Source organism: Pelophylax lessonae (genome assembly GCF_965119305.1).
Source record: "Pelophylax lessonae genome assembly, chromosome: 2".
NCBI classification, from domain to species: domain Eukaryota; kingdom Metazoa; phylum Chordata; class Amphibia; order Anura; family Ranidae; genus Pelophylax; species Pelophylax lessonae.
Window position 1 is genome coordinate 374,400,085 of NC_138769.1, and position 22,020 is coordinate 374,422,104.

The window sequence follows — 22,020 nt, forward strand, 5'->3', positions numbered from 1 at the left end:
AAGAACCTGAGCAGCTTGAACAGGGGATAAAACCCGGTGCCAGATCAATGTACATGCAGCACCCTCCTAGGTAGGTGCTAGCAAAATTCATATGGGTGGCCCTGTCTGCATATCAGGAGGGCCTGATTATTTAGGTAGGCTGTCATGTGTTACCAGGTGTGTCTGTTGAGCTTAGGGAATCTCCCAGCTGTATTCAATGAGGGCTCTTATTGGACAGTGGAGGAAACCTGACCAATAGCACACCAGGGCTTGTATCCATCTCAGAGGGCAGAATCTGCCGCAAAGCATCCTGGGATAGGGTATGTCTGAGGGGAGCACATGAGGCAGCTTCTTCGGCGGGAAGTAGAGTCCCAGGAGGAGGGTGACGGCTGTTTCTCCTCCTGTCAGCGCAAGAGAGAGTGTCCTGGGTGGTCGGCCTAGAGGACGAAGGTTGAGCTGAGCTGCAGAGGAGTGATCCAGAGTGCTGTGGACTGAGTGGAGATGCTGGGCAGAGGTTTCAGAGAAAACAGTATCGTGAGTACTTGAGACAGCCCAGGGGTCTGCCTAGGAGAAGGGACCACTCCAGAAGGTTAAGGGGATGCGGGAGCCAGCTAACCTGTGGAGAAGGTGTAGAGAAAGGGGGTGCCAGTGTTTAAGCTCTGAAGATAAGTGAGAGAAAGAGGGTGCCAGGTGGGCCCTGAAGTGTTTATCAGTGCAGCAAAGAGTGCTTAAGGGAGCTAAAGAAAGGACTTCTTTATGTGAGAGAGCAGTCCAAGGTCAATTTGGAGTTAACAGGCAGCAAGTCAGCGTTAACCAGCATCAACCGGCATTGAGCGGCATTTAGCCAACGTCAAGTCAGCTCCAAGAAGCGTTTTCAGTTGTCCCTAGCAAATTGTGCATAGTTGAGCCAAATTAATATCTCACTCATTCCCTTCTCCCATCCAAGTTCTCAATAAATACAAAAAACCCAAAGTTACTGGACTGGTCATTGTCTCAGTGCTCACACTTGGACAATCATGCACAAAGGTACTTTTGTTGCAACCGGTGACCCAGGGGGACCCATATCCAGCAAAATGGCTGGGAATCCTGCTACATACACAAAAACCGTGAAGCTCAAAGTGAGGGAAATACCTCTCTCTGGCAGTTGTTACCAGGACAAATTAACTATTTGAAAATTCCCTCTCACCTCTTGTTCTGGGGATGCATTTTGAATGTGACTATCAGTAAAAAAAATGTATTGGCATTAAGATAACCTCTTAACATGTAAATGCAAGCACTAATCTTTGGTTTAACTTCTTCCCATCCGCGCTATAGCCGAAGTACGGCTACAGCGCGGACTCACATTCCTGGGAGGCCGTCTTTAAACGGCCTCCCAGAGACAGGCTCCCCGCGCGCTCCCGCGAGCGCGCATCGGGGAAAATCTGTGTCGGCCGTGTCCCTTGGACACAGCCAATCACAGATCGTGGTAAATGGCCAATCACAGCGGCCATTTACCACGTGATCGGCCCATGCAATGAGAGATGATCTCATATGTAAACATATGAGATCATCTCTCGTCGCCAGCGCTCCTTCCTCACACAGAGACTGCAGTGTGAGGAAGGAGGAGAGCCGATCAGCTGCCGGGGACACAGAAGAATGTAATCAGGGCACTGATCACCAGTGCCCTGATTACACAAGGTACATTAAACACACTAACTGCCCACCATTAGTGCCCACAGTGTCCGCCATCAGTGCCTCCCATCAGTGCCCACAATCAGTGCCCATAGTGCTGCCAGTCAGTGCCCATCAGTGCCTGCTCATCTAGGCACTGATGAGCACTGACTGGCAGCACTATGGGCACTGAGTGTGGGCACTGATGGTGCTGCCCATCAGTGCTCATCAGTGCCACCCATCAGTGCTCATCAGTGCCACCCGTCAGTGTCCAGCAGTGTCGCCCGTCAGTGCCCATCAGTGCCGCCCGTCAGTGCCGCCTCTCAGTGCCCAGCAGTGCCACCTCTCAGTGCCCAGCAGTGCCACCTCTCAGTGCCCAGCAGTGCTGCCTATCAGTGCTCATCAGTGCCGCCTATCAGTGCCGCCTATCAGTGCTCATCAGTGCGGCATATTATTACCTCCTCATCAGTGCCACCTCATCAGTGCCCATAAGTGCCCATCAGTGCAGCCTATCAGTGCCCATCAGTGCTGCCTCATCAGCGCACATCAGTGAAGGAGAAAAATTTATTTATTTTCAAAATTTACTCACAGAAAATAAGAAAAACTTTATTTTTTTTCAAAATTTTCTGTCTTTTTTCTTTTTTTTTTGTAAAAAATAAAAAACCCAGAGATGATTAAATACCACCAAAAGAAAGCTCTATTTGTGTGAAAAAAGGACAAAAAATTCATATGGGTTCAGCGTTGCATGTCCAAGCAATTGTCATTCAAAGTGTGAGAGCACTGAAAGCTAAAAATTGGTCTGGATGGGAAGGGGGTTTAAGTGCACAGAAGGCAAGTGGTTAATAAAAGAGGAATACAGGATCATGAAGCAATAATTGTATCCAAAATGTTAACATATAGTAACTTTTAAAAAAAAAAAGCTACAGCCCTTTTTAAAAAAACAGTTTTGTTTGTATTTTGGAGGACAGACGCCAAAGCACCCTTACTTGAGAACATTTTTTTGGGGCACTTTAGCTAGAGCCTGAGTAGAAACCCTTATTCACTGTGCATAGATAGATAGATAGATAGATAGATAGATAGATAGATAGATAGATAGATAGATAGATAGATAGATAGATAGATAGATAGATAGATAGATAGATAGATAGATAGATAGATAGATAGATAGATAGATAGATAGATAGATAGATAGATAGATAGATAGATAGATAGATAGATAGATAGATAGATAGATAGATAGATAGATAGATAGATAGATAGATAGATAGATAGATAGCATTATGAAGAATGCCTCTTGATTCTCAGGTCTGTGTGATAGCAAGAGAAGGCCTTACTACCCATCCTACTTATATCTAGTAGAAATGTGCACAGAAGGCCCTTGTGCTGCTGCATAGTGTGCACATACAGTATGTCCGCCCACTACCCCAGGCATTTACCTTCCATCCATAATTACAGGGATTTGAAGGGTGTCTTATGTATAGCCTGGGCTTAGGAAGTTCATGCATGTGGTGCCTAGAACACTAAATCCTAGATAAAAAATGTAATATATTCTAGTCCTTTGATACGGTGTTTGCATTTGTTTTCATATTTCAAGCTAAGCTAAAATTTTTTGAGAAAGTACAGAAATTACCTTTTGTTAGGCCTGAAATGCGGTTTTCTCAGCTCTTCCTATAAATCCAGTCAGCCTCCATCAGGCGCGTTAGTAGTCCAGCCTGGGTGGCAACCATGGCTGCCCCCATAGATACAACTGAGGAGAAAATATAGCCACCTAGGGAGCAAGTGTAATACAGCCATCACATTTAAGGACTAGTAAGCTGCAAAATATTGCATATTTCTTCAGTTCAAAGTTGTTGCTTTAGAAATAAAGAGAGAGAGAACATAGACTGTTCAGTATACTGGTCGTGTAGCACTACAAAAGTAAGAGCTTTTTCACATGCCTGTGTTTTAGTGTTGTGTGTTAAAAAAAAAATTCCCGCTTGTTGCTTTTGTGGTTGAGAGTCCAGCAAAGAACACTTTCTAAAAGAATGCATGTCAATGCATTTAAAATGAATGCAAAACGCATCACACCTAAAGCGTACTGCACCTAACATACCTCTTAAGCCCCGTACACACATTCAGATAATCGGACGACTTATCGTTCGCATTTTGTTGCATGATACTAACATCGAATTCAACAATGCGGACAAACCGTATGATTTTTGTCGTACGATTCGGGAAAAGCTTCTTGGTTGCTTAGCTACGTATCAGATGGTGCAAAACAAAAACAATGGCAGCCAGGCTTTTCCGTGCTATTTTAGTCTTTCTGATCATGCGCGGTCTTTGTCGATCGATTTTTAGCGGACGCATAGTGTACTGATGAAACGATTGTCGTTCGCAGGGCTAGCGTACGAGAGAAGTTTTCCTGTTTGTCCCTTCGGCTTTTGTTGGACCAACTGTCGTGATCGGCTGTCGAAAGCTGTGTACTAATGAACAGATTATCGTGCGATCAGGTCGAAAGCGAGTTTTATCGTACGATTATCGGAACGTGTATACGGGGCATTAGTTATAATACAAAATAGCACAATGCGGTATGTACTGTATGTATAGGTCATAAATGTGTCCCGGTGACTTATTCTTCTGCTCTGTTTACAGCCAAAGCCTCAGAATGCCATCACCATTGCAGTATCTTCACGGGCACTGTTCCTTATGGAAGAAGAACAGCGAATCTACACAGAGAAGGGTCTGGAAGAGTATGTCAGATACCAGCTGGAGCATGAAAATGAGCCACTCAAACCAGGAGCAGCATTCCCCTTTGTAAAGGTGAGCTCAAGTCTCTGAGATAAGAATGGGGGTAATAATTATTCGGATCTTTATTTGAGCTTAGCCTTTAATGATGTGCAGAAACTAAATATTGATGGCAAAAAGGGATTGGCAATCTAGTATAAAAACTGTACTTGTTGATGTCTTAACCCCAGCAGAGATTTGGTTTTACGTTTGGTACTGCCAACCCTCTATTTCCATTACAATATTAACCCAGCATCTTTCCTAAAAAAATAGGCTTCTTATACTTCAGATGGACAATACCTTAGATACACAGGATCTAAAGCCTGAAAAAATGTTGGGAATTTTTTTTTTTGTTATTGTAAGCTTAAAAAAAAAATGTAAGCTTAACTGGCGCTCAGAATGTTTTGTGCATCCATTTCTAGTCTTGTTATTATCAGTTTGTTAATTTTAGGTTTAAGGGTCAGCTCATCCAAAGAACTGATACTTCAGTGTTTGGCAGTAGATGTTAAACAAACTAACAATGTATTATACTGTATCTATATTCTACTGGTGAGACATCTGTGCTCGGGTTCCTTTGTTCGCATACCTGTTAAACGTATCAAAAACATAAAAAATGCAGCTACACACATTTTTATGCAATTCCAGTGCATGTTTCCCCTTACTAACTCCTCCTCCAGAAATCACAGTAGTATGAAAATCACATTAAAAACACACCAAGTCATACTGCAGTTTCACTACATAATCACATTGAAAATCAGAGGAAATCACAGTTGCACTAGTCTGAACGATTCTGGATAAAATGAGAATCACAATTCTTTTGCTTAGAGTAAAGATAACAATTCTCTCATGATTTTTTATTTTAAAGATTTGCAACCCCTGAACATTAGGATATTAAATAAGAAGACAATAAAATAAGACCTAATACTCTTTGCTTCAATCAAACAAGATGGCTGAAAAGATAATAATGTAGCAACTAGCACACACAAAGGTGAATATACGACCTCAAATAGACCATATGATTAACAAATTTAGTGCAGTGTTTTACATAAAGGAAAAAAGTCTATGTGTTAAATAAACAAACAAAGTCTTATATGTAACCAACTGCCACGAACTGACAATCCATTCTTGATACAAAAGCCCACTGTGACAGTGCGATGTGTCAAAACACTCACCAGTGAGCGAATAATATCCAGCATTTAATTATAAACACTTGCACCCAAAGTTTTGCACAGTGCTCCTTACCTGTGATAACCCTCCACCATTCTATACACTCACCAGACAGTTAGCCATTACAAGCCTTGACCCATTGCCATAAAACCTGGTGACATAATATCCAGAACTGTAGGGGGTTAAGAGGACTTCACGAAGGACCAGCAATAGAAGGCTTCCGCTGCTACCACGAGGTTGTGGCGGCAATAACGTTAGCGTGTGGCCCCTCCCAGCACGTTTTGTGCGCATGCACGCTCTCAAGGGATCTGCCTAATAGGCCATCTATCGCCAGTTCCTCGTTAAGTCCTCTTAACCTCCTTCAGTTCTGAATATCATGTCACCAGGTTCTATGGCAATGGCTTACCATCTGGTGAGTGTATATCATGGTGGAGGGTTATCACAGATAAGGAGCACTGTGCAAAACTTTGGACGCAAGTGTTTATAATTGAATATATATACATAGTTACATAGTTAGTGAGGTTGAAAAAAGACATCAGTCCATCCAGTTCAACCTATGATGTGTGTGTGTGTTTGCTTTTAACCATACATTGTATACCACTGTATGTTGTGGTCTCTAAGGTGCCCATCTAATAGTTTTTTGAAACTATCAATGCTCCCCGCCGACACGACTGCTTGTGGAATAGAATTCCACATCCTTACCGCTCTTACAGTGAAGAACCCCTTACGCACTGTAAGGTTAAACCGCCCTTCCTCTAGTTTTAGTGAGTGGCCACGTGTCTTATTGTATTCTCTTACTCTGAATAGTTTGTTCCTTATGCTAGGATCGCCAGTACAGTATTTGTACATTGATATCATATCCCCCCTCAATCATCTCTTCTCCAGAGAGAATAAGTTCAGTGCTTGTAGTCTTTCCTCATAGCTGATGTCCTCCATTCCCCTAATTTTTTTTGTTGCCCTTCTCTGGACTCTTTCCAATTCCAGCACATCCTTCCTGAGGACCGGTGCCCAGAACTGGACAGCATACTCCAGATGTGGCTGGACCAGAGTCTTGTAGAGCGGGAGAATAATCTCTTTATTTCTGGAGCGAATCCCCTTTTTTATACATCCCAGTATTCTGTTGGCTTTGCTTGCAGCGGCTTGGCATTGTATGCCACTGCCAAGCCTGTTGTCTACCAGTACCCCCAAGTCTTTTTCCATCCTAGACTCACCCAGAGGTTCCCCCCCTAGTGAGTAGCTTGCTTTCTGGTTTCTGGCCCCCAAGTGCATTACTTTACATTTTTCAACATTAAACCTCATCTGCCATGTAGTTGCCCACCCCATTATTTTGTTCAGGTCCGCTTGTAAGGTTTCCACATCCCGCATAGAAGATACTCACAAAACTCACCCACGCTCTACTGCCATATAAATGATGTGAAGACCGACTGCCGGTGCTCAGTCCAACCAGTCCACTATAGATAAATCCAACAAAAAGCCAGCAACTCGGTGCCTCTTCCCAAAAGATCCTTTATTGATGCACAACAGTAAATACAATGTCCACTGATGCTAACACGTTTCGGCCTCAGCCTTCATCATAGAATGAGGAAGAGGCACCAAGTTGCCCGCTTTTTGTTGGATTTATTTATAATTGAATGCTAGATATTATTCGCTCTCTGGGGAGTGTTTTGACACATAGCACTGTCACAATGGGCTTTTTAATATAGAAAGGATTGTCAGTTCATGCCAGTTGGTTACACACAGGGCTTTGTTTAGTTATCTAACCTATGGACTTTTTTTCATTTATGTAAAACGTTGCACCAAATTTGTTTATCATATGCTTCACTCCTGTCCATGAAAATATAATTGGCTGAATCTTAGAAATGCTGGATTAAGATCGTGAGGGGGGGGTCGAACCGAGATCGCAATCTTTTAACAATTAATCATGCAGATCTAGTGTGAACCTAATAGGCCAAATAGTAAACATCTTTCTGATAAGTTAAATACTCTGTATACACTATCTGTTATACAAAGTAGCCTGTCGTTTTGCCAGTTCTGTGTCCTAAGTTATATTTTCACTTTTGCAGCAAAATTTGAGAAACCCCCACTATACTGTATATTTTCCTGTTCACATTGCATTCCTAAAAATATATTTTTTTTATTTGGATAGAGTAATTGAGGGTTATATCCCCTGTCAGTTTTTTTGCCATTTGTGTCCCATTGGGGAGATTTTCCTTCACTTCCTGTCCCTTAGTTAAAACAGAAAATGAGAAGCATTTCATGCTCCCCTTTTCCCCTACATATACTATCTCCTTGCTACACATACTATGATCATGCTGTCTCCATATGAACTGTATATGAACCCTTTCATCTCTTTTATCCTGCACATCGGAACATTAATTTCTTTATCTCCATCCTGCCAATGTATGTAGCCAGTACAATCATCCCTTTACTTCCTCCTTCTTCTGTGTATGGCCTGTACATTTTATGTATCTAGTGCTCCATGCTTAACCTCCTCAATATCAGCATGTCTCTTAATTTCCGAAAGAACTGTGGGAAAAAATGAGATCACCTTGGGGCATCTGCTTTCCACAAAAAGTTTCATTCTGGGGGCTTTCTTACTATTCTGGTATTTTTATTTTAACCTCTTAAGCCCCGGAGGATTTTCCTGCTCAAAGACCAGGGCCTAGTTTGCGATTTGGCACTATGTGATTTTAACGGACGATTTCGAGGTCGTGCGACACTGTACCCAAATGAAATTGACATCCTTTTTTTTCCCACAAACAGGGCTTTCTTTTGGTGGTATTTAATCACCTGTGCAATTTTTATTTTTTGCGCTGTAAACAAAAAAGGGCGTCAATTTTGAAAAAATAACAATATTTTTCACATTTTTTTAATATGAAATTCCCAAAAAAAAATGTAAAAATTAAAATTTTTTAACATTTTAGGACAATTTGTTTTCTGTTACATATTTTTGGTAAAAAAAAAATCGCAAGAAGCGTATTTTGATTGGTTTGCGCAAAAGTTATTGCGTTTACTAACTAAGGGAAAGATTTATGTCATTTTTATTGTTTTTTTTTTAACTAGTAAGGGCGGCGATCTGCGATTTTTTTTGCGGGACTGCAACATTGCGGCGGACAGATCGGACCCCTGACTAACATTTTTGACACTTTTGGGGGTACCAGTGACATTACTACAGTAATCAGTGCTATACATATGCACTGTTACTGTAAAAATGACACTGGCAGGGAAGGGGTTAACTTTATTAGTGATCAAGGGGTTAAGTGTGTTAAGTGTGTCCCTAGGGGCGTGATTATAACTGTAAAGGGGCGTGGCTTGTCATGTAACCACAGAGACATACGATCCTACATACCAGGATCGTATGATCTCTGCAGTTATACCAGGGAGAATGACAGGCAGCTTTGTTTACATCAGCCGCCTGCCTTTCTCCCTCTCCAGCGGGAGATCGTGAGTGGCCGGTGGACATCGGAGCCGCCAGTCACTCGCGCAGGGATGCCCGTGAACGAGCGGGGGTGGGAGCACGCCTCCGGCGGCGTGCGCTCGCCCCCTGCAGGCTCCAGGGCTTTTCCCAGGAGGGGCTGACTGCCGCAGTAAATATACTGTGGGCGGTCGGCAAGTGGTTAAAAGAAAGTAAGGGAAATTTTTTTACCAATTTCTGGTCTTTTTTTTTCTTTTTATAGAAAAAAATAAAAGCACCAATGGTTATTAAGTACACAGAAACCTCTATCTGTCCCAAAAAAATATATAAATTTAATTTTGGTACAGTGCTGCATGACAGAGTAATTGTCAAACTATCACAGATTTAACTGTGGCCAGACAAAAAAGGGGCATTACAAGCTTGTTCTCAAGTTGTTCAGCAAATTATTTTAGCTACCATTTTTAATTCTCTTGTATTACGTTGCATTACATTTCATTTTAGTAATTTAATTTGCAATAAAGATTTATTGTTAATGCAATAAAAAAAAAAAGATTACCATGAATTTCCTATCGGCAGTATACATATATTCTGTCTATATACTGTATATATATATATATATATACAGTATATATTGTGATCTTGGGGAATTACTAGCTCAGTGATATGAAGAATTTTGGTTGCCAGTCTGAACTTTCATTTTAGAGGCCTGGTGGCGATGCGGCATTAAGGTCGGAGATCCACCGCAGCTAACGCTGGAAGAGAGGCTTGTTCAAATCTCCACCTGGGGGGCTGGGGTGGATCCAGACCATAAACAATATGAGGGGGCATTGGCCAGTATGTGTGCATATGACATGTCTGCCAAGAGGGAGTTCAGGGTCGCTCTTCCGAATGCTGGATATATCGCGATAAATCTGCTGCCGGAGTTTTTGAACGGCCTCCCCTACATAAAAGCAACCACATTGACAGTTTAGTAGATACACTAACCTTGAGGTTTAGCAGTTAGCAAAATGCTTGGGGCGAAATAGACGACCATTGGGTAAATGCAATTCACCTCTTCTGTCAATAAAATGGCAGTATGAGCACGAACCGTAAGGGGAATGTCCCAAAAAGTTTGCATCTATTCCCCCCCATTGGTGACCATGATATTTACTCTGCACCAATTGGTCACCCAGAAGCTTGTGGTATGCAAGATATTATTGCCTGCTGTAAGTTTTCGCAACAGCTCACAAGTCAATGTGTTCTGACTACTTTTTAGAAGGGTCACGTCCAGAAAGGTAACCCTGGATGCGCTGTACGTCATCATGAATCCAAGGTTGAGATTATTGTGGTTTAAGGCTGCAAGACAAGCCTGAAGTAGATCTTCAGAGTCATCTCAGAGTATAAAAATATCATCTATGTAGCGATACCACATCAAAATACATTTTGGTAGACAATGTATTCAAGTGACATGACAATAAATTAGTTGAATGACTGCTCATGATTACTAGTTTGGGACAGTATCCTACAGATACATGAGAGTCCCATCTCGTGAGGTATGGAACTATAGAGGGCCTCCACATCTGTGCCACCAGATACGTAGATCCCGTCCAACATGTAAGATGGTAAACTAGTAAAGAAGGGTATCAAGTAGTAGTGTTCATCCACTACTCGACTGAGATTTTCTGTAATAGCCCCTCTGCCTGATATAATGGGTCTGCCTGGGGGGTGTGTAGTGTTTTTGTGTATCTTAGGCAGACAATAAATGTCAGGGTCCAGACTGGCGGCCAAAGAAGACACTAGGGGCGGATCCTCTGTGTCAGTGAGGGAATGGCGTGGACCGTACCAGGTGACCGGTTCTAAGTTTCTACAGGTTTTCACCAGAGCCCGCCGCAAGGCGGGATGGACTTGCTGCGGCGGTAGCAACCAGGTCGTATCCTCCGGTAATGGCTCAACCTCAGTTTTGGGCTGATTGGGTCAGGCACCAATTAGTGGTGCACTGGCCCTTTAAATTTCAGAGCAGGGGCCGCGCGCGCCGGGAGGAAGCCAGGGCGGGAGCCAAGCGGGAGGTGAGTGGAGTCCGCGGACGGGAACGTCCCGCCGCGCGGACCGACTGTGTGTGAGATGCGGGGGAGGGGTGCTCACGGTCGGGGAAGATGACCGGAGCGCCGCTACCCGCAGCACGCCTCGAGTGCTCCGGGGACGCTGCAGGACCCGGATCGCTTGGCGTGACAGTACCCCCCCCTTTGGTCTCCCCCTCTTTTTTGGAGCCCAGGAATCTGTGGATGAGCTCTTTGTCGAGGATATTGGACTGGGGCTCCCATGACCTCTCTTCGGGACCACAATTCTCCCAGTCAACAAGAAATTTTTTTTACCTCTGACGACCTTGGAGGTGAGGATGTCTTTCACCGAGAAGACGTCAGAGGACCCAGAGACAGGAGCCGGAACGATGACCTTGGAGGAAAATCGGTTAAGAATGAGGGGTTTGAGGAGGGATACATGAAAGGAGTTATGAATACGAAGAGAGGGAGGAAGATGGAGTTTGTAAGAGACAGCATTAATTTGGCTTTTGATTTTAAAAGGCCCGAGATAACGCGGACCCAGTTTGTAGCTGGGGACCCGAAACCGGATGTATTTGGCAGAGAGCCACACTCTGTCCCCAGGGGCAAAGACAGGAGGAATTCTTCTTTTCCTATCTGCATGTCTCTTCATGCAAGAAGAGGCCAGGGTGAGCGACTTTTGAGTCTCTTTCCAGATGGAGGAGAAGTCCAGGGTCAAGGCATCAATGGCAGGAACTCCAGAAGAGGTGGGAACGGGGAGGGGGGGCAGCGGGTGACGGCCGTACACCACAAAAAACGGAGATTTGGTGGATGACTCAGAGTCTCTAAAGTTATATGAAAATTCGGCCCAGGGCAACAGGTCGACCCAATCATCCTGACGGGAGGAGACGAAGTGTCGCAGATAGTCACCAAGGATCTGGTTAACCCTCTCCACTTGTCCATTGGACTGAGGGTGGTAGGCGGAAGAAAAGTTCAATTTGATTTTTAATTGGGTGCAGAGAGCTCTCCAAAATTTTGAGATAAACTGAACGCCTCTATAGGAGACGATATGTGTTGGAAGACCATGGAGACGAAAAATGTGCAAAAAGATTTGCTTCGCCAGAAGGGAGACCAGGAAGCGAGACAAAATGTGCCATTTTGGAAAACCTGTCAACAACCACCCATATGACTGTGTTGCCATGGGATACGGGAAGGTCAGTGACGAAGTCCATTGCTATGTGGGACCAAGGCTGTTCAGGCACTGGCAGAGGGAGGAGAAGACCTGCAGGCTTCTGGCGGGGAGTTTTGTCCCGTGCGCAGACAGTACAGGCCCAAACGAACTCCGTTACGTCTTTCTCAAAGGAAGGCCACCAATAGTGTCTGACAATTAGCTGAGTCGTCTTTTTAATTCCAGCGTGACCCGCCAGGTGAGAGGAGTGACCCCATTTGAGAGTCCGGAGGCGAAGACGTGGAGGAACAAATGTTTTCCCTGGAGGAACTGGTGCCAGTGAAGCAGGGGCAGTTGAAATTAGACACTCAAAAGGAATGATGTGTTGAGGAACGGTTTCATCTTCGGAGGCATCGGAGGATCGTGATAGGGCATCCGCCCTAATGTTCTTATCAGCAGGACGAAAATGGATTTGGAAAGTAAATCGGGCAAAGAACAATGACCACCTGGCCTGGCGAGGATTAAGGCGCTGGGCAGACTGAAGGTATGAGAGATTTTTGTGGTCAGTGTAGATGGTGATCGGATGAAGGGATCCTTCCAAGAGATGTCTCCATTCTTCTAGTGCCAACTTAATGGCTAGTAGTTCACGATCTCCAATGGCATAGTTCTTTTCAGGAGGGGAAAAAGTTTTTGAGAAGAAGCCGCATGTGACGTTTTTTCCTTTAGCAGACTTTTGAAGAAGGACCGCTCCGGCTCCAACAGAGGAGGCATCCAACTCCAGGAAGAATGGTTTCAGAGGATCGGGCCTATTCAAGACTGGAGCGGAGGCGAAGGCGGCCTTAAGGCGAGTAAAGGCTTCTTCAGCTTGGGGAGGCCAGGATTTCGGATTCGCTTCTTTCTTGGTTAGTGCCACAATAGGCGCCACGATAGTGGAGAAGTGGGGAACAAACTGGTGGTAGTAATTAGCGAATCCAAGGAAGCGCTGAATAGAGCGAAGTCCTGAGGGGCGTGGCCAATCCAAGACTGCAGAGAGTTTGTCGGGGTCCATTTGAAGACCTTGTCCAGAAACTAGGTATCCCAGAAACGGAAGACAGCTACGTTCAAAAAGACATTTTTCAATTTTGGCGTAAAGATGGTTGACACGAATGCGCTGGAGCACTTGACGAACATGGCGACGGTGTTCCTCCAGGGTGGAGGAGAAGATTAGAATGTCGTCAAGATAGACCACTACACAGGTATACAACATGTCCCGGAAGATCTCGTTGACAAAGTCTTGAAAGACTGCAGGAGCGTTGCACAGGCCGAAAGGCATGACGAGATACTCAAAGTGGCCATCTCTGGTATTAAAAGCGGTTTTCCACTCATGTCCTTCACGGATTCTGATGAGATTATAAGCGCCCCTGAGGTCAAGCTTAGTGAAGACCTTTGCTCCGCGCAGACGGTCAAAGAGCTCCGAGATGAGAGGCAAAGGGTAGCGATTCTTTACCGTGATTTTGTTAAGACCGCGGTAGTCAATACATGGGCCTAGTGACCCATCCTTCTTGGCAACAAAGAAAAATCCTGCTCCGGCAGGAGAAGAAGACTTCCTGATGAAACCTTTCTTGAGGTTCTCCTGAACGTACTCCGACATGGCCTTGGTTTCAGGAATGGAGAGAGGGTAAATCCTGCCACGGGGTGGTGTGGTACCGGGAAGCAAATCAATGGGACAGTCATAGGGTCTATGTGGTGGTAAGACCTCCGCCTGTTTCATGCAAAAGACGTCAGTAAAGTCCTGATAGGCCTTAGGAAGGCCGAGCAATGGAGAGGAGACGGAGACTTGTCTAGTAGGTACCGACTTGAGGCAACGAGTGTGGCAGGTAGGCCCCCATGATTTAATGTCCCCAGAGGACCAGTCGAGGGTAGGAGAGTGGCGCTGGAGCCAGGGCAAGCCAAGAAGGACGTCAGAGGTGCAGTTCGGTAGAACAAAAAATTCAATCGTCTCTTGGTGGAGGACCCCTATGGTCATGAGCATGGGTTCTGTGCGATAACGCACGGTACAGTTCAGATTCTCTCCGTTAACTGTAGTAATGAAGAAGGGCTTGACGAGACGGATCACAGGAATGCTAAAGCGGTTGATGAAGGAGGCTTTAATGAAGTTTCCTGCAGAACCAGAGTCCAAGAAGGCCTCTGCAGGGAAGAAGACTTTAGCGGCAGAAGAAATCTGTACTGGAACAATCAAGCGTGGAGAGGAAGAATTTACACCCAGCGACGCCTCTCCCATGTTCACTAGGTACGAGCGTTTCCCTGACGCTGAGGACGAACTGGACAGTCCTTTAAGAAGTGTTCGGAACTCGCACAGTATAAGCATAAATTCTCGTTCCTCCGGCGAGACCTTTCTTGCTGGGTTAGGCGAGCCCGATCCACTTGCATGGCCTCCTCGGCGGAAGGCACAGTAACCGGCTGCAAAGGTTGCTGGAAGAGAGGTGCCAAGCGTGGATATCGCCTGTTGCGAACAAGATTCTTTTCTTGGCGAAGTTCCTGACGTCTTTCAATGAAGCGCATATCTATGCGAGTAGCCAACTGGATGAGTTCCGTCAGGGAGTCAGGTATCTCTCGTGCGGCCAGAGAATCCTTGATATGATTGGATAAACCTTTTTTAAAAGTCGCGCAGAGGGCGTCGTTGTTCCAGGTCAATTCAGAGGCCAGCGTGCAAAACTGTATAGCATATTCGCCTACTGTAGCGTCTCCTTGGACGAGGTTTAGCAAGGCTGTTTCTGCTGACGAGGCACGGGCAGGTTCCTCGAAGACACTGCGGACTTCAGAAACGAAGGACTGGACGGAGGCAGTGGCAGGATCGTTGCGGTCACAGAGCAGGGTGGCCCAGGCCAAGGCCTTCCCAGACAGTAAACTGACCATGAAGGCCACCTTAGACCGTTCCGTAGGAAACTGGTTGGCCAACATCTGCAGGTGCAGGGAACATTGGGACAAGAACCCCCGGCACATCTTAGAATCCCCATCAAACTTGTCCGGGAGAGACAAACGGACTCTAGTGGAGGCGGCGGCCACCGGCTGCGGAGGTGGAGCGGAAGCAGAAGCAGAAGCAGGCGGCTGCTGCCGTGCTGGAAGAAGCTGCTGCAGCATGGCGGTCAACTGTGCCAACTGTTGACCTTGCTGAGCAATCCGCTGGGACTGCTGGGCAACCACGGTAGTGATGTCAGCGAGACTAGGCAGGGGCACATCAGCGGGATCCATGGCCGGATCTACTGTCAGGGTCCGGACTGGCGGCCAAAGAAGACACTAGGGGTGGATCCTCTGTGTCAGTGAGGGAATGGCGTGGACCGTACCAGGGGACCGGTTCTAAGTTGCTACTGGTTTTCCCCAGAGCCCGCCGCAAGGCGGGATGGACTTGCTGCGGCGGTAGCAACCAGGTCGTATCCTCCGGTAACGGCTCAACCTCACGGACAGCTGATTCAGGCGTGGTACAGAAGGACAAGGCAAAGGCAGGGTCAGACGAAGCAGAAGGTCAAGGCAGGCGGCAACGGTTCATAGTCAGGGGCAACGGCAGAAGGTCTGATACACAGGCAGGGAAAATACACCAAACGCTTTCTCAAGGCACAAAAGGCAACAAGATCCGGCAAGGACAGGAAGGGGAAGTGGGTTTTTATATGTTTTGGGCTGATTGGGTCAGGCACCAATTAGTGGTGCACTGGCCCTTTAAATTTCAGAGCAGCGGCGCGCCCTAGGGAGGAAGCCAGGGCGGGAGCCGAGCAGGAGGTGAGTGGAGTCCGCGGACGGGAACGTCCCGCCGCGCGGACCGACTGTGTGTGAGATGCGGGGGAGCGGTGCTCACGGTCGGGGAAGGTGACCGGAGCGCCGCTACCTGCAGCACGCCTCAAGTGCTCCGGGGACGCTGCAGGACCCGGAGCGCTCGGCGTGACAATAAAAGGTAGCTACCCTGGGGAAACTAGTTCTTATAAACTCCCACATTTGTTTAGTGTTGTTATAGTAGGCTCTGTCGATCAATAGATAGAATTCACGGTTGAAGCCTTCAACAGCTGATCTATCGATTGGTTGGTACAAACTAATGTTGTTCGATATCTGAGCACACGTGTGTTCGTACTGGTCGTTGTCCATGAGGACGATGTTTTCCCCTTCATCTGAGGGTTTGATAGTGATTGAATGATTACAGTATTCACTAGTGTATGTAATGCCTGTTTCTCATTGGGAGTTGAATTACTTGTTTTAGAGGTACCGACCTTTAGATTTTAAATCGCTCGGCATGTCAGCTTCAAAAAATGTCATGGTTGGAACTAGGAGATGGATAAATGTCAGATTTCTTTTTAAGATGGGATGTAGATTTTGCTGGAATAACTGAGGACTGTGTGTTATTCACTTGGTCCAGCAGAGATTCAATATTGATTTTATCTATAAGATCAATAGTCTCATTTTCTTCCAGTAAGGAAATGAGATTGTTTAGAGCTTGCCACTCACTAAACGTGTGTATACCATCATGGCTTTCCGACCTTTTAGTGTGCAAACTTTTAATAGGATTTTGCACATATAATGTATAGAAGCAGGTCCTTAATCATTTCAAACTTGTCCAAAATGCGTTCAGGACAAAAAGTGAGCCCTTTGCACAAAAGACTAATCTCCTCTGTAGTAGGTGTGTAAAAGGAAATATTTACAACAATAAGTTGAATGAGGTGATTCCTTACTTCATGTGTGTTTGTGTGGGTTTTGTGAGGATCTCAGTTTCCCTGAGTTTTGACTAAAAAAAGCAGGGGAACTTTTTGTGCAACAGGTGACGGTGAGGGAATAGATCCATCTCCTTTGGAGGCCAGGGAATGTGGGCTAGATACTTAATTTTGCATGGATAATGGAGTACCTCCTGACGTGTCAGAGGGATTGAGGAGAGAGTGTTCAGTGAGGCGTTTTTGGGGGATTGTACTATATGGCCCTCGCCTCGTTTAAGTTTTCTAGTACATTTGGATTGTTTAGAAGCAGAAGAAAAAGTGAATGATGTATAGTATCTCACAAAAGTGAGTAAACCCCTGACATTTTTGTAAATATTTTATTATATCTTTTCATGTGACAACACTGAAGAAATTAAACTTTGCTACAATGTAAAGTAGTGAGTGTACAGCTTGTATAACAGTGTAAATTTGCTGTCCCCTCAAAATACCTCAACACAGAGCCATTAATATCTAAACAGCTCGCAACAAAAGTGACTACACCCTTAAGTCCAAACGTCCAAATTGGGCCCAAAGTGTCAATATTTTGTGTGGCCACAATTATTTTCTAGCAACGGCCTTAACCCTCTTAGGCATGGAGTTCACCAGAGCTTCACAGGTTGCCACTGGAGTCCTGTTAGATGCCTGGTGGACCTGTTAGTCATGGTGGATGTTAGAGACCTTGTGCTCCTCCACATTCTGTTTGAGGATGCCCCACAGATGCTCAATAGGGTTTAGGTCTGGAGACATGCTTGGCCAGTCCATCACCTTTACCCTCAGCTTCTTTAGCAAGGCAGTGGTCGTCTTGGAGGTGTGTTTGGGGTCGTTATCATGTTGGAATACTGCCCTGCCAGGCTGACCCCCCCCCCCCCCACTCCTTCAACCTCAGCAGCAATGCTGGCAGCACTCTCATATGTCAATTTCCCAAAGACAACCTCTGGATATAACGCTGAGCACGTGAACTCAACTTCTTTGGTCGACGATGGCGAGGCCTGTTCTGAGTGGAACCTGTCCTGTTAAACCGCTGTATGATCTTGACCACCGTGCTACAGCTCAGTTTCAGGGTCTTGACAATGTTCTTATAGCCTAGGCCATCTTTATGTAGAGCAATAATTCTATTTTTCAGATCCTCAGAGAGTTCTTTGCCATGAGGTGCCATGTTGAACTTCCAATGACCAGTATGAGAGTGTGAGGGCAATAAGACCAAATTTAACACACCTGCTCCCCATTCACATCTGAGACCTTGTAACACTAACGAGTCACATTATCCCTGGGGAGGGAAAATGGCTAATTGGGCCCAATTTGGACATTTTGACTTAGTGGTGTACTTACTTTTGTTGCCAGCAGTTTAGACATTAATGGCTCTGTGTTGAGTTATTTTTAGGGGACAGCAAATTTACACTGTTATACAAGCTGGACACTCACTACTTTACATTTTAACAAAGTGCCATTTCTTCAGTGTTGTCACCTGAAAAGATATAATAAAATATTTACAAAAATGTGAGGGGTGTACTCACTTTTGTGAGATACTGTATTAGTGGACACGGGAGTTTTTGCTTTGATAGAACCTGAATTGAATTGTTCACTTCTATATGTGGGCCTCTGTTGCCACCTATAGGCTTTACCATCCTGAAATGCCTGTTTGTCCCGTAGTCATTTTTTCTCCTTTTTTAGGATAATCTCCTTATTATAGTGTTTTGTAAGTTTGGTATTTTGTACTAGAAATGAGGGGTGGGTTTTGTAGAGGGAAAATTTGGTTGTAGATGAAATCTATGTTTTTATCCACTTTAAACATCCGTTTTTGATATTCTTCAATAAGAAGAATCATCATCTTATTGGAGCATTGTTTGAGGTTATTTTCCCATGCTGTTTTAAAGGCAGGGTCAATATCCTCAAAGGAGGGAAAGATTTGCACGCAAAGTCCTAGTGGATTCAATTCCTCCTTAATATACTCCTCAAATGAGTTGATGTGCCAAAAAAGGAGGGATTTCCTATCAAGGCACTTGGTGAGATTGAAAAACATGTTGGATAACTTAGACTCTACTGCTTCATTTAGACTAACCTTTGATTAAAGATTAGCTACAAAATTATCCCATCCTTTTTCCTGATAGTTTTCCATGATAGTTAATGACCTGAAAATACAACTCTGACAGCCCCCGAGTCAGGGGATATGTTTTGGAGACCACAATGTGGACCTCTGTCCACTGGACATGGATGTGGAGGCTCATGGGTGCCCCCATGGGATGACTTGCATTTATTCCTTGTGATCTCTGTACCAGTATGATTTGCCCCTCCTCCATCTAAGGTACTCCATGTATTATTTTACATCACTCTCTATACTTATTGATTTGCATATTGTGTACCGCTACTCATTTGGTGGGCAATATTGAACAGAGACTATAGGTACATGTGCTGGGCCTTTCTCCTTTTCTCCCCCTTATGTGTGCATATACTCCTCTTTACCACATTAGGAATGGTGTCTGCTCGTAGTTGATCCTCGTTAGCTCCAGTTGGTGCAGCATCCAGTACAAACAGGTGGCCACCACTCCCCAGTCTTCCCTTGAGATTTGGGTTTCCATCTTGGGTAGCCTTGGAATTTTCAATGCAATAAGATATGTCTTAGTGAGGCCAACCATGCATATGATGAATCTGATCATATAGTGCAAGTATGTGTTCCCATTGATAACTCTATTAATGTGCCTGTAATGTTACTACCTCTATACTAAATCACTGTGTACATTTTTATGGCTATTATTTCAATCATAGACTAAAACATATTGTGTTCATCCCATCTCCCTTTTGAAGAAGGAATTCTCCATATTCCAAAACATGTGGGACATAGTGAGAGCCCCATCTGTCATCAGGTCTCTATACTTATGAGTTCCAGTTTGGGTTCCCACCACAAGTGGATGAGATTAGTTTTGTATGTTACTATATTATGATCTAGTCATTGCTTTTATTGAATTGTGATGTTTATCACTTTTACTTCATCTATTGAAAAAAATATATTGTTTTTACATCTGTACCCTAAAGTCTCTGCCTTAAAAGTCCCAATGGGGGTTTCTCTTTCTGTTCATAACACCATATAGACACGTAAGAGCAGCACAAAACCCATTACCTGTTTAATATTCCATAATAGATTGTGTATTTGCTTACTGTATGATATAGCAGTATAATGAGGCCAAAGGGAATGCTTCAGGAGTTGCAGCAGGCGGTATTTATGCTTGTAGGCAGACAGCTGATCTTGTGCATGGTGCAGTTCACTTAATCAAAGGAGGGCGGCAGCAGGTGTTGGTGGCAGTGGTGGAACAGGCTGGTCAACAGCAGTGTTGTGATTGTGAGTCCAGGAGAAGCTAACTGCACAGAGAGGGAGAGGGATAAATACTGAACATGAGACTATAGCAGATACATTTGGGGAAAAAAACACCACAACAAATTGTGTAGTTGTTTACTGTACCATAGAGCTGTAAAACGAAGCCAAAGACTGGCAGGGAATGCTTCAGGAGTTGCAGTAGGTGGCATTGGTACTTGTAGGTAGGCAGCTGACCTTGTGTTTGGGGCAGTTGATTTGGTTTGAGGGCGGCAGGCGGCAGGCGGCAAAGCATTGGCAGCAGTGGTGGAACAGTGTCAAGTACCTGGAGATGGAGCCTGACATGGAGAGGAAGGCGATCTTCTACACCTTCGGCCTGGTACCCCTGATCAAGCAAACAGGAGGCACGAAAGCCTGGAGTGGCACGAGTGCCTAGAAGTGCAGATGAGAGGTCCGTGCGTACTTGGATGCACGCTGGATCGTGACGCAGGCAGTTGATACTTGACAGACTGGCAGGTGGCAGACAGCAGGTACTTGGCAGGCTGGCAGGTCACAGGCAGAAGGTGCTTGGCAGTCTGGCAGGCCACAGGCAGTAGGTACTCGGCAGGCTGGCAGATAGCAGAGCAGACAGCAGGTACTTGGCAGGCTGGTAGATAGCAGACAGCAGGTACTTAGCAGGCTGGCAGGTAGCAGACAGCAGGTGTATGGATGGCTGGACAAGGTCAGGCAAGCCGGGTGAGTCACTAGCAGGCACGTCAGGAACAGAGCAGTAGGCAGCAAAGTAATCAGTTTTAGTCTGGAGTTGGCAACGGCATACAGACAGACAGAGGAATCAAGCAGAGATGTGGTCGAAGAGCAAGCCAGGGGTTGGTTCAGATAGAGTACAAGAGTGGTCAGATGGATCAGAACAGCAACAAGAGATCAAACCCAAGAAACAGGTAGCAGGTAGCAGAATGCTGTGTAGACCATGAGGCAAAGTCCTAGTGCAGCAGAGGTGTTTATATAGCCCACTTGGCACCACTCTAGTGCCTGGACATATTTCTTCTTTCCTGATAAACAGGCTGGCAGTGGTGTCAGTGTGATTTCAGAAAAATCTAACTGCACAAAGAGGGAGAAGGAAAAGATTGAACATGATAGTCATTACCCCCAGAGACTGCTCTATTGCATTCATTCATATTGCCCCTAGAGAGTAGACTGCTCCATTGCATTCTTTCACTTTGCCCCCAGAAGGCTGCTCATTGAATTCAATCATATTGTCCCTAGTAGACTGCTCCATTGAAATCATTTATACTTGCCCCTAGTAAACTGCTCTATTGCATTACTTCATAATTGCCCCTAGAGAGTAGTAGACTGCGACATTGCATTCATTCACATTGCCCCCAGTAAACACCTCTATTGCATTGATTCATAATTTCCCCCAGAGAGTGGTAGCTTTATTGCATTCATTCATATTGCCCCTGGTAGACTGCTGAATTGCATTCTTTCATAATGCCCCCAGTAGACTGCTCCATTGCATTCTTTCAAATTGCCCCCAGTAGGCTGCTCAATTCCAATCATTCATAATTGCCTCCAGAGAGTAGTAGACTGTTCCATTGCTTTCATTTATATTGCCCCCAGAGAGTAGACTGCTCCATTGTGTTCATTCATATTGCCCTCAGTAGACTGCTCCATAGCCTTTATTCATAATTGACCATTGACCATTACATTCATTCATGATTGGCCCCCCAGAGAGACTGCTCCATTGCAATAATTGCCCCCCGGCCTGAGCTAGGCCCCACAGACTGCTCCATTGAAACAGTATTGCCCCCTTGCACAGGCTCACACGGCTCAGGCTCGACCCTCGC

General features: G+C 45.2%; 1 protein-coding gene across 1 annotated transcript in view; it reads left to right on the forward strand.

The window, feature by feature from the left end:
- NT5C1A (5'-nucleotidase, cytosolic IA) overlaps positions 1-22,020 on the forward strand; it is a 79,690-nt gene that overhangs the window by 8,597 nt on the left and 49,073 nt on the right. The window contains exon 2 of the mRNA XM_082246779.1: positions 4,261-4,428. Coding sequence (XP_082102905.1) covers positions 4,261-4,428 — 168 coding nt within the window. The remainder of the gene's footprint in view (positions 1-4,260; positions 4,429-22,020) is intronic.